Below are 12461 nucleotides of genomic sequence, written 5' to 3'. Positions count from 1 at the left end.
TACCTCATAAAAACAAACCTTATTTTTCCCATGGATCACAAGCTTTGTTATCCAGAGATAACGAGAGAGATCTGGAGAAAACTGCTGAAATTAACTTGTTATCACAAGAAACGATTTTTGTATTATCTCGAGAGACGTACATAACCTCCAAGTACTTGAGTTTTCACTTAGTTGTTGCTGTCCTTCTGTTGCTTACCAATGAGTATTTTGTCCTCCAGACTTAAGCTACTTAAAAGTTTCAGAGTCTAGGTCTGTTCATCAAGTTCAATATGAGCTAAAAAATCTAAATTTGTAGTGCTTTTAAGCACGTTTTCATTACTTGTCAACATTAAGAGAAAGGTACCTTAAAAGCACTGATAGAAGAATTTAAACTTTATATGGGTTTAGTTCTGTATCAGTTCTCTTTTATGGCCTCTTTATCACTTTCAATATATGTATTTTAAATGTCTTTCATTTAAAAAAAGAATAGTACCACAACAGTATTTTTATTATCGTACCATATTGTTTCAACAGCACATTCACTGTATAATTCCCTACATCCTCCTAGAATCAAATCTATTGCTCAGTACAAGTGATTCATTACCAGTGATTCAGTCTGTCCTCTGTTCTCCTCCGTCTGCTGATGTGATTTCACACCTTTGTTCCATTGTTAAAAGGAAGTTAGGTTGATACTGTTTAATCCTGCAGCTTGGTATTCAAGAATATGCTTCACTTTTACATATTAGACAAACCAAGATTAACGGGTCAAAGCTATTTTTAGCATGTTTCCAACAGTATTGTACAAGCTAGGCTCATACACTTTGCTTGTATAACACGCCTTTTCCTTCAATAACTAACATAAAAAGAATGTCCCTATGTGTAAATGCTCTTGCTGGTTAAAAGGTTACATTAACCAATTACTGGATTTTACCTGGTAAAGCTTTTCAATGCACCTGCTAACAGTAGAAATCAAGAACAAGCATAGCTGTCGTCATCTAAACTAATATTTGAGTTATATACCTTATTTTAGTTTTCTTCACTGGCTCCACCATAGACTGTGTAAGAAGATGGACTCCACAACTGCTCCCCAAAAGTGACGGCAGAACTTTTAGAGGTCCCCAAAGTGACTGACTGCAGTATGGGCAGTGGTGGACCAAGTACACACCTTCATTACTTAAGTCACAGTATAGATACTCCATGTCAAATATTACTCCAATACAAGTGAAAGTTGCTCTGTCAGATTGTTACTTGAGTTAAAGTCCTGGAGTACTTGCTTTTAAAAATACTTAAGTATTTACAGTACTTCTTAAAAAATCTAAAAACGTTGTATTTTCACAATACATAAGTGCAAGAATAGACAGGAGTACATTTAGTTACATTATGTTTATTTAGAAAACATTACTTAAAATCTCTAAAAACTATACCATGGAATAAAAACAGAAACTAAGTTACTCCAAGCACAGATAACTTAATTTGAAATGTTCATCTGGAATGAAACAAATGTTACGTAGCTCAACACGCTTTCTCAGGTTGGACAGTGAATTTTTTTATGTTTGGGCAGAGTGGGAAACAGGGAGAACATTTCAAACGATATGTATCATTCTTCATTTCAAAAACCTCTAAAACGGGCTGAATATATGGCCATGGGTGCTCAGGTGGAGAGTTATAGCCATCATTACCACCTCTAAATTAACTGCCTGATCTGAGTGAATTTTGCTCTGTGTTTGCTCCACATTCAACCGTGGGATCAGATTTCAGAAAAGAGAGGGAAATTCATGAGCTGACTTCAAAGCAAAAGTAGTGAGTAACTAGAGCACTGATAGAAATATAGTGAAGTAAAAAGTACAATAATTGTCTTCTGAATGTAGTAGAGTAAAAGTAATAAGTTCCTCCAAAAAATAATACTCAAGTAAAGTACAGATACTCAAAAAATGTACTTAAGTACAGTAGTCAAGTAAATGTACTTTGTAACTGTCCACCACTGAGTATGGGTCATTAATGCCCACCTCTTCCATGTGAACAGATGGGGACAGGGGTCAAACTAGAAAATTGAAATACATGTCAAATAATATTTTGTTCTTAGACATTCTCTCTGTCATTACAGTTAGGTTTTACTACCCCATTATTTAACAGATCAGCAAAGCGAAGGACAAACAATGAGAGAAAATGTAACAAACATTAGCACAGGAGTCACTGATCTTTACAGAACCATGGGAGTCCACTTCAGATCAGCACAAGAATCTGTTCCTGCTGTGGACTGTACCAACCTGAGGGGTCTTTGACATTTACTGGTAAGTCTGATGTGTGTTTTAGCTAGCAACCAGCCAGATCACCTCTGCACATGCCTTGAATCTAAAATATGTCAACAGCACAATATGTCAGCTGTCACCAAGGCAATATTTAGGCAACTTATTTTTTTTCTTCAACATTGGGAGGAGATGGAGACTTCAATATTTATATACAGTCAGTGGTCTCAACTACTAATACCTATGTGGCTGTGTTTTAGTAAGTGTGGGTACAGTATGTAGAGGGTCTAAGCTTTGACACTGGAGGCAGTGGAGACGATGAAGCCAATAACTCACTGGACTTAAGTGTATGAATAATCGATTGGAGAGCATGTTGAGTTCAGGTTAAGATCTTTAATAATTTAGCACAAGGGCTAATTAATACATTGACTCTTTGTCCACACCTAACTACATCTCCTAATTAGGGAATCTGTCTAAGTCTTACATAGGAAACATAAAAGACTAGCTAAGATTAAACTTCTTTAGCATTCTGCTTTCATCGTGAATTATTATAGAGCTGCAAATCAGTCAGTGGCACTTAAGTTATTAAGTTAAGACAATCAGGATTGCCTCCAAATCAAAGGGTAAGATTTGAGTTCTCAAGTGGGGAAAAGAGGCCACTTAGGTGTGCAGCAAGTCTCATAATTTAGTTGGGAGCAATGTAATAAAAGTAAATTACAAGCAAAAACCTAATAAATATAATTCATCAAAATAAAAAATAATTTGTAACAACAAAAGGTAAGATCATTTCTGCTGCCAAAACTAGACTAGTGGGGATTGTGCACAAAGCTAATCTTGCTGTAAAACTAAATATTGCCAAGGTGCAGTGGGTATACTCTCTAATGATGCCATATAACAGTGTCACTTTGGGCTGGTAAAAGCATTTAGTAAGCATGTTTATTCTTCAGGGTTGTAGTGACTGATGAAGCATGCACCACACTAAACAGATCCCAGCTGACAATTCTATGAATTCAGTGTAGTTTATGCAAAGCAGCAGTTTACAATGAATGAAAACAAAGTGAACAAATTGAGTTCTGCATTGTAAAATATCTGTATTTTGTAGCCAGGGAGGGAAACATGTTTTGAAAAATGATGCCATATGTGTGAAATCTTTTATGCAGCTGTGTTTTATGACTCTCATAGAAACCATTAAAGTTTAATTGTACTGTCTGCTGTTTAATGTTTCAGTAATGCTTGGAGTCTTAAAAGAAAATGTGCAGCATGTATTAAAGTTGATCTGTATGTTGTGTATATCTAAATGCAGGAACGAGTATCATCTCAGTCTCTAGCTGAAGGGCTTATTAAGCCAAAGAGAACTTGATTAATGAATCAGAGTCAGCGCTAGATTAGTGTTACTTTAATTATGAATGATTTATTTAATTATTTAATCTTTTTTTAAGTAATGGAAAACAGCAAAGCTTCACTTCTTGATCCATAAACCAAAAGGAGGCTAAAGATTCTCCATACCAGCCTTAAACATTCCAATTGGTCACCACCAACATACAACCACTAGATGGCAGCAGAGTATCATGTTCATTGCACAAGCTTGGTTTCGAGCAGGAATGAATGTGGCTTGTGATGTGTTGATGGAAGGAAGTTGGGCTTAGTATCAGATGGTAAAGAGATAATGATAGAATAGTGTGTGAAAGGGAGATATTCCTCTCTGTAAGTCCCAAGAGTGTGTGTTATTGTGACACAGCTACCACTTTCAAAGTGTCAGTGAAAAGCCCTGGTACATGCAGCAACACTGGCAGACTCAAATGAGCGAAACACCCCCCCCCCCCCCCCACCGATTGACTCTATTACATCTGAAATGAGTGTGTTTCAGCACATAGCGCTAATGTTTGCTTTCATTAAGTAGTGGTGTAAAGAAAACAACATAAGATAGTTTGTAAGAATGTCTTGGAGGCAGGGCTTTAATTATAGTATCACTATAGTAAATAGTGACTGTGTTGTGTTTATAAAAGGATATGACAGAAGTAGAACTAGCTATTAGACATGAGATACCAGATAAAAACAACAAATCAAAGCACTGTGGATATCAAGTTGTGCTCTTCTAAGTGTTACTTTAAGTGTATGTAAGTGCATTTAATTGCCCGAATATTTAAGCTTTGCAATGTATCAGAAAACAGCTGCGTCCAAAGAGTGTTGTGGATGTCACTAATGTGCCTTCAAAGTGTGGCATTTAACAGGACAAAAGGAGCTTTCTGACTTACGTCAAATTCATTGAGAGCAGCAGCCAGTTCTCCGATGCCGGCGTGACCGTGTTTCTCATCAGTGGGTGAGGTGGCCTGAGCAGCGCTGGAAATGCCTCCTATGGCCTCCTGAACCTGCTTGAACACGTAGTCCCGGTTGGCACGTGTGGCCGCCACATCAGGGTGGCGCAGGAAGGCCTGTGAGGCCGTGTACAGCATGGTGGCGTTTTTCTTCAGGGCCCCACGTGCGGCTGCCATCTCATCTCGACACTGGGGGTCTTTCAGTTCCTTGAGAAGGGAAAGAGATTCTCGTGTGAGCACCAAGTGTCAAACTCGTGTAGATAAGTGAAACCAAAGCAGGAGAGCCCATACAGCCTGGTACATAAAAGGATTTTGGTCTTAATAGTTATTTTAAAATTTCTTTCTTCCAAACTGTGAAACAGATGTGAAGTTTTTACTCATTGGTTTCAAGTATATAAAGAGCAAGAGTTATGGGGGGTCAGAGCTGATTTGGCTGGTGGATGCGTTGTTGTATGGTATGAGGAAAAAGTCTAGCCTCAACTCCTAGAGCAGTCAGAGGTTAGAGTCAGCATTTCCAAAGGGTTGTCTGCCATTTTGGGGCTTCTTTAAGCTTTTCATAAGCCATTGGGTGATGTCACTGACACTATGTCCAGTCATATAGGGCCAATTGTAAGCATTGTCGTCCTCCTTTTGTCAGTACTTGGAGAAAAGCCAGAGCATACTTGATATTCTGACACATCCTTGTCATGGTAAACAATGTTAAATTCCTCAAACGGTTTGAATATTGCTCCACAACCTGAAAACAGAAGACATTCTGGTGGCATCATCATAAATTTATAATACAGCCAAAAAGAGCAAAAACAGATCCCAGCTCAAGACACTGACTGTCAAAACACAAGTTCATGCTCCATCTGATAAATTGGTGTTGTTCCAACAGTACAAAGTTAGCAGTAGTGTCAGCAGATCAGAAACCCTGGAGCTGAACAAAATCCTGTTCAGTGTTTTGCTCTGGGACATTACAGCCGGGTGGAGGTTTGCCAACATGACACTTAAAGGAAAAACTCCTCGAAAAGCTTTTTGTCACACTGGAGGCCATGTTGGAAAAATATTAGAAAAATGTTCAAACACTTTCATGTTTCATCCTCCTGGGTCAAATAAGCTCTCAAGAGGAAATTCAGCTCATTTACAGTAATAAGATTAAGTCATTTAAAACGGTGCTGGAAAACAGAAATGTCTTGGATACATCACTCCCTGTATATTCTGTCTGACACCGATCAAAAGGGGGAATCCCATGTGCCATTTATGTTTCACCAGAATGTTATAAAGTATAGATACTATAGGTTATTACTCCAAATGAAAGAAACCACATAATATCTTTAAACAATCATATTACTTGGCTTTCTTACTGATATTTTGTTTGTGTAAAATGCTTGATTCAGATTGGTGAAAACCCCTTGACAACGGTTGTTAACTTTCACTAATATGAGCAACACTAAAGGCAAACTGATCATGTCATGTCAAATCAATCCGTGGTAAAGAGTTTCGGCACATATTGCTTCTGTTTGTTGACACCATAGACAGTAAGATGAGGTAAAACCGCTAGTTTCTTTTAGCATCAAAACAATGTTGCCAAAATGTTACTTTCAGTTAGCTTGCCTCCGCCTTTTCCCATTGTATGGTGTTGTAGCCAAAATATCCCGATCCAGAAAGCTGACATCTTGTAAATTTGCTGCAGCCAGAGTCTGCGCAATAGGGAATTTGTGTGTTTTCACAGTAACAAGCTCCACCCTACAGCGTACCGTCCCGAGATCCTACAGAGTTTCTCTCTATGGCAGCTGTCAATCAAAGTAAAACAGGATGTAAAACCCTGTTTTTTAACCTCTAATAACCAACGAAAAATAAACTTCTCAGAAAAAAGAGGCCTTGAACACAAAACAGTCAAATAATAACTACATATCACCACAGCATATGGATGTGAGAAACTTTCGTACAATGTGTATTTATTTTTTAAAGTTTGACCGCAGCCCCATTCAAATGAGACAGAGTTTTTGACCTATACTGCAGCCAGCCACTAGGGTGAGCAGTTTTTGTGGCAGCCTCACTTCGAGCCTAGTGAGATGACGTCCATTTTACAGTCTATGGTTAAAAGTTGTGACTTTTGCCTCGTCTATTTTTAAAGGTGTGTGAACCGCAGAGCTCAGAGAAGGAGAGCTGAATGAGGACAGTTTCATGTTAAATAAACCGCAACAGGCAGATAAGAATCCATCACCATGGAACGCTAACATTGCAGTCGAATCACTGGGACTGTAATTCAAAAACTGTATGTATAAATCATTTAAATGATCTACGCCGGGGGACTTGTCCAACCTGTCAGGATTCTATAACCCATAACTACCTGTTAACCAGACATTATCCTTTACTTAACAGACACTTGTGAGCTTCTCGGTAACACTGTGTGATACGATTCCACTATTATCACCCCTTTGAGCGTCGGCACTTTTAGGAACATTCTTTCATGTGAACTCCTTGTGCCTAAAGGTGACACTTTAGTCAGAAGTAATTTACTTATTCTGAGAGAGACACAGCATGAGACAGAGAGCTTCCAGTTACCTGCTGTCTCCTGGCTGCCACGTAGTTCAGCTTCACCATCTCTTTCCCAAACTCCTTGAAGCGGTTGGCCAGGTCCTGCTCATTGGTGGCATTCTTTACTCCCTCCAGGGCCTCTTCCACCTGTCACACAAGCACACACACACACACACACACACACACACACACACACACACACACACACACACACACACACACACACACACACACACACACACAAACACACACACACACACACACATTATAAATCTTCCAAAACCTCACTAGATGCACTTGAAAAAACATTATATATTCAAACTAGGAATAACTCAATGCTGAACCCTAAAAAATAACATCTGGAATATACTTGGAACTAATAAAAGTTGCATATGATGAAAAGGAATCTTCACAATTGTATAATTGCAGCCAGCTTTATGAGGACAATAACCATTAAGATGGGCATTTTTAATGGGTTTCATTTCAGCAATCTCTCCATCCCTTTCTGCATTCTGATTCTGAACTCTTTTCTTTCCCTAATGAAAGCGATGCACAAGATGTAATGAAAAGAAGAGAAGAGCGAGAGATAACTTTTAAGTGGCCTTTGATGGCAGAGCTTATACTGGCTCAAGTTAAGCCCCTCAGTGGGCCTTGAGATTGAAGCCGGAAAAGAAGGACTCAGAATGTGTGTTGGTATGTGTTGGTGTGTGTGTGTGTTGGTGGGTGTGTGTGTGTGTGTGTGTGTGTGTGTGTGTGTGTGTGTGTGTGTGTGTGTGTGTGTGTGTGTGTGAGAGAGAGAGAGAGAGAGAGAGAGAGAGAGAGAGAGAGAGAGAGAGAGAGAGAGAGAGAGAGAGAGAGAGAGATATACAAAGTGTGAATGAATGAATGAGGAAGGACTGAGTGTTTCAGATCATACCAATGGCATATCATTCTTTCTAGCACTCTGTATTAACTTGTCTTTCAAAGCCTTGAGCCACTTTCAAGGTAAAATAACTAAGACCATCAGGTTCTTGGGCTTAGGATGCACTGAGTGGGATGGGTATGTGTGGTTCATCAGACCAGGGCACGCACCACAGTATGATATTAATACACTAAAATCAGATGTGTGTTCCCAGGATACTCCTCAGTGCCTCATCTATATGCTAATGTGTGCAGAGGTTGTGATAAAAGCATATATTACTGCTGTGGATGACACTGCACCAGGAAGTCCTTTGTTTAATATCTGAGCACATCTTTAAGGACAATCTGCATGCAGGTCTTATCAATGAACTCCAATAAATCACTTACATTATTTTAATGCATGGAAGATACATTTTAAAAAACAGGATTAAAAGGAATTAAAGTTTACAACTCCAAGGCAACAGATCCAATAAGCAACTTGTATATTAAATAACACACACATTAACTACTAACGAAGAAGAGCACTTTTTAGTCAGTTTTGTTTCAGAAAAAGTGCATACTTACAATTTTAAGATGGGCCAGGAGTCTCATGACGTCAGCCATGTCAGCGAGGATGAGCAGGCGGGTGACAGCAGAGAGCAGGGCACGGGCGGCCCTCACCATGGTGCCACGTTTCACAGAGGAACACGGATCATCGGCGAACTCTGACGAGGCAATGCGCATTGTCTCTCCTGCACAAGAAAGGGAACAAAAGTGTGAGTGAACCGGCAAAAACTGTTGGTGGCTGGTGGAACCCACTTTTGACATCCTGCCGCTTCTGCTCCCAAAAGCACAGATATGACTGACAGATAAAATGACAAAGAGCTGTCAGGCTGGAACAGTCTACAGTGTAACAGGTTCTAATATTGGTTTAAAGTGGGTATACATGGTTATTGAAAGTTTAAAGACTTGTCTACTAGTCTCTTTCCATACCTCAAACACTCTGCTAATATGGTGCACACAGCCAGGGACATGTCGAGATGTGGGACCACTAAAATCTGATTGGCCACCCCAAGTGCCACCTAAAAATCCTTAACTATGATTGGCTATTTGCCTTGTCAGAGGTAAGACGCATGCTATAATATCAACTATTCGGGCTTTGTTGTCCCATGCTGGCTGTAGTTTTTTTGTTTTATATGCAGCACATTTCCTTTTTTCAGTACTCTCAATTGTACAAATGTCTATTTTAGGCATTAAAGAATGAAGTTGAGACGATTTATGAGTTAGCATTCTTGTTGTGTTTCTTTTTAAAGTCAAACAATAAGACACAGTATAATAACTATTTGATACTTGAATGATTGTTGTTGAAGTAGATAATGAAGACATAACAGGTAAATGAGCGTTAAAGGTAAATGGGAAAGGGTAAATCGGGGATTGAGATTTCTGGAGGAGGTGTGGGGCAGTATCTGGTCCTTCCAGTGGTCAACATCCAGCTCTATGAGTTGGAGAGAACACTGCTGGAAGAATGTTATTAAGTTTTTCAAGTCACCATATCAGGAGTAGTATAAAAGGTGCACATATGTCATGCTGGAGACAATGTGGTTCCTAACCATTATCATATCTTCTGGGAATGTCCCAAGCTAAGTGCTTCCCTGAGCACGGTCTTTAACACTCAAGTATCTCTGCGTTTTGATGTTCTATACCTGGGCCGTGTCTCTTTTTTGGAACATAGAAGCGAGATTAAGCTGCTACAATTACTCTTGGTGGCAAATAAGATAACAATTACAAGGAGATGGTTAAGCCCTATTCAGCCTTCCCTGGATGATTGGATTGGAATAACTCTTGAGATTTTTAGGATGGAAAAATTGACCTATCAATTAAGAATCCAAATGAACTGGATTATATTTGTTAGCCCGAAAAGAGTAGATTTTATTTGATCTCACTGGTAACATTGTTTTGTACTTTAACTATTTAATTTCTGTCTGGTTATTGACGTTTTTTTTGACAGCAGCGGCAGGTGACCACCTTGGTTCTTGTTCATAGATACATCTACACTGTTCTATCTTTAATTAAGGATGAACAAAATCTGATCCATGGTCTATGACCTTACCTTCTTTGGACTCTTATTCCAGGATGGCTAATGTTGTGTTTTTTCTGGACTCAAAACAAACAAAACTGGAAGGTCTTTTGTTTATACTTTTCATAATGTTGCTATACTGCTGTATCTACCTGCCCATTCCAAAAAAAGATACAATTTAAAAAAAAAAAAAACAGGTAAATGTATTGATTTGTGTGTGAGTGGGCACATATTATGGTCTATGTAAGTGCCCCAGTTGGGCCACCTCGGTCGGTCCACCCCACTCAAAAAAGTCTGGACACGCCCCTGCACACACCACAGCAGGGTTTCTATTCTCAAGGGAGCCTTCAATCATAAAAATATACCTCATATAGGATCCAAAATGAAATCAAAACTAAAAATCTGATGATAGGAACCAACTATAATGCTTGACATGATGTTTGAGAAATTTGTTTGACATGGTTTTTAATTTAATATTTTGACTCATGTCCCATCTATTTACATGTAGGAAGCTGAGTTTATGATCTATACTGCAGCTGGTCACTAGAGAGGTCTCCACATGTTTTGGCCAAATTTTTTGGGAGTTTTCAGGTTGTCCTCCCCCTTACAGTTTATCAATAAAACATGACCTTTGAGTGGGTAATATGTTATTATCTGTGTGAGTATGTATGTCCGTTGTTGCATACTGTGTTTTACTGAGGAAAACATTGAAATTTTGTTCCAAAAAAATCTTCAATTTGCTCAAAACCAGAGGTCTAAGAAATGAGTGGACATTCAACCTTGTAGCCCGACAGAATATTCATGACTGGTGAGCTGTTCTTTTACATAATGTGCTGCTCAGTGGTTTCGTTATGACCTCTCTCTCAAACCTTTTCACCTTAGGTCATTTTAGAACGCATTAATTCTGCCATGTCTCTGCATAAAGCTCATTCTCTGCAACTTGAAGCCTTCAGAGAAAGTCCATAAAAATGTTAAGATATTCCTTTAATACATGTGTTTCTTTGTCTTCAAAACCAAGCATGGCATTTTTTTTTCAGTGTTGAATTTAATGCATTGATTTCTGTTACTTAACCTTTTACTTAACCAGAAAGTCTTTTGAGATTTAAAATTCCTTTCCGAGTCCTGGCCGAGTCTGCACAGCAGTTAAAGTTTAGAATATGAGTGTCATTTTTCTTCTTTTACATAACCAAGCATTGGTGAGAAAACAGGCTGTTTCCAAATAATGATGCAAAATGACTTCAAGCTAGGTCGAAAGTAAAAAGGCAGGGGGTATAAAGCATAAATTAAACACACTGAGTAAATAAAGCTATTAGCCCTATGGTGATGCAGTGGTGTATAAACAGCCTTAAAACTTCCACAAAGCCCAACACACCTCGCAAACCCTCACATAAACACAAAATGAAGGAACTCAGGCTGAAAAAAAGGCACAAGTGCGTCCACACGTGTGCTCACACACACATACACACACACACACACACACACACATACACACACACACACAGACTGCTGCTTGTACTGTCATAAGTATGTCTGGCCTGGAGAAGAGCTGGTGTAGAGTGACAGTACAAACGGCTTGATTACTAAGCCCCTCTGTGGCCTGAAATCAGCATCCCTAATTTAATCATGACAAGATAAAAGGGTGAGTGATGATGGGGTCATGATGACAGAGGCCTAATGAGGTGATGACAGAATTACTGTGACCTTAAATAAGGTGATGGTCCCATTTGGCTCGGGACACCGTGTTTGAAAAATGAAATACATTTGAAAAATGTGCAGAATAACAACGCACATATCTAGACTTTTAATTCCACTGTGCTCTATACAAAACACATTTCCCTGATTGCCAGACATGTAATTATATCCAACACAACCAAAAAAGTGGAGCTAAAAGAGAGAATGAAGAGTGCTCCATCAGCAGTACACTTGTGTGCTGAAGAGCTTTGGAGCATGCCCATCTCTCCATAATGGCAGTAAAAGGTTAGCAGATGTGGAATATTAACTTTCATCTTCACCACCTTTTTAAGAGGGCACGAGCTTCCTATAAAAAAAATATGAAAGGGCAGTGTAAGCATTCATGAGCACTAGTGTTCAGGTATGAATATAGAAATGTTGAAGTATACCACACTTGTTCAAAATCTGACCTGAAGGTTACTTCTTTTTTTTGATAAACTGTTCTTTCCTGGCCTTTCTTTGGTTTTGGCTGGCATGCCTAACAGATATAGAAGATTGATCCTGTCCCTTTCTGATGTCAGCTGTTGTGATGACCTGCACGGCAACAGTCTATTTCACGCCTCAAAAGAGCCGTGTGCCTGTGCAGTCGAGTCAATGTTCAACAGCACCGGCGGCCAAGTGGAGCTGACAGTGCAGGATGAAGAGCATGGCTACAACACAACATACTGCACACTGGCACTTTCTGCTGAAGTAGATATCGAACAGGGGGAA

At 39.2% G+C, this 12461-nt stretch overlaps 1 protein-coding gene across 1 annotated transcript in view; it reads right to left on the bottom strand.

Moving 5' to 3' along the window:
- ctnna2 (catenin (cadherin-associated protein), alpha 2) overlaps window positions 1-12461 on the bottom strand; it is a 422437-nt gene that overhangs the window by 270259 nt on the left and 139717 nt on the right. Inside the window, 3 exon segments of the mRNA XM_034687997.1 lie at window positions 4481-4747; window positions 7091-7210; window positions 8528-8694. Of these exon segments, the coding sequence (XP_034543888.1) occupies window positions 4481-4747; window positions 7091-7210; window positions 8528-8694 (554 nt within the window).

The sequence above is a fragment of the Notolabrus celidotus genome, chromosome 7 (assembly GCF_009762535.1).
Source record: "Notolabrus celidotus isolate fNotCel1 chromosome 7, fNotCel1.pri, whole genome shotgun sequence".
Classification (NCBI taxonomy): Eukaryota; Metazoa; Chordata; class Actinopteri; order Labriformes; family Labridae; genus Notolabrus; species Notolabrus celidotus.
This window is presented reverse-complemented; position numbering and strand designations above follow the sequence as displayed.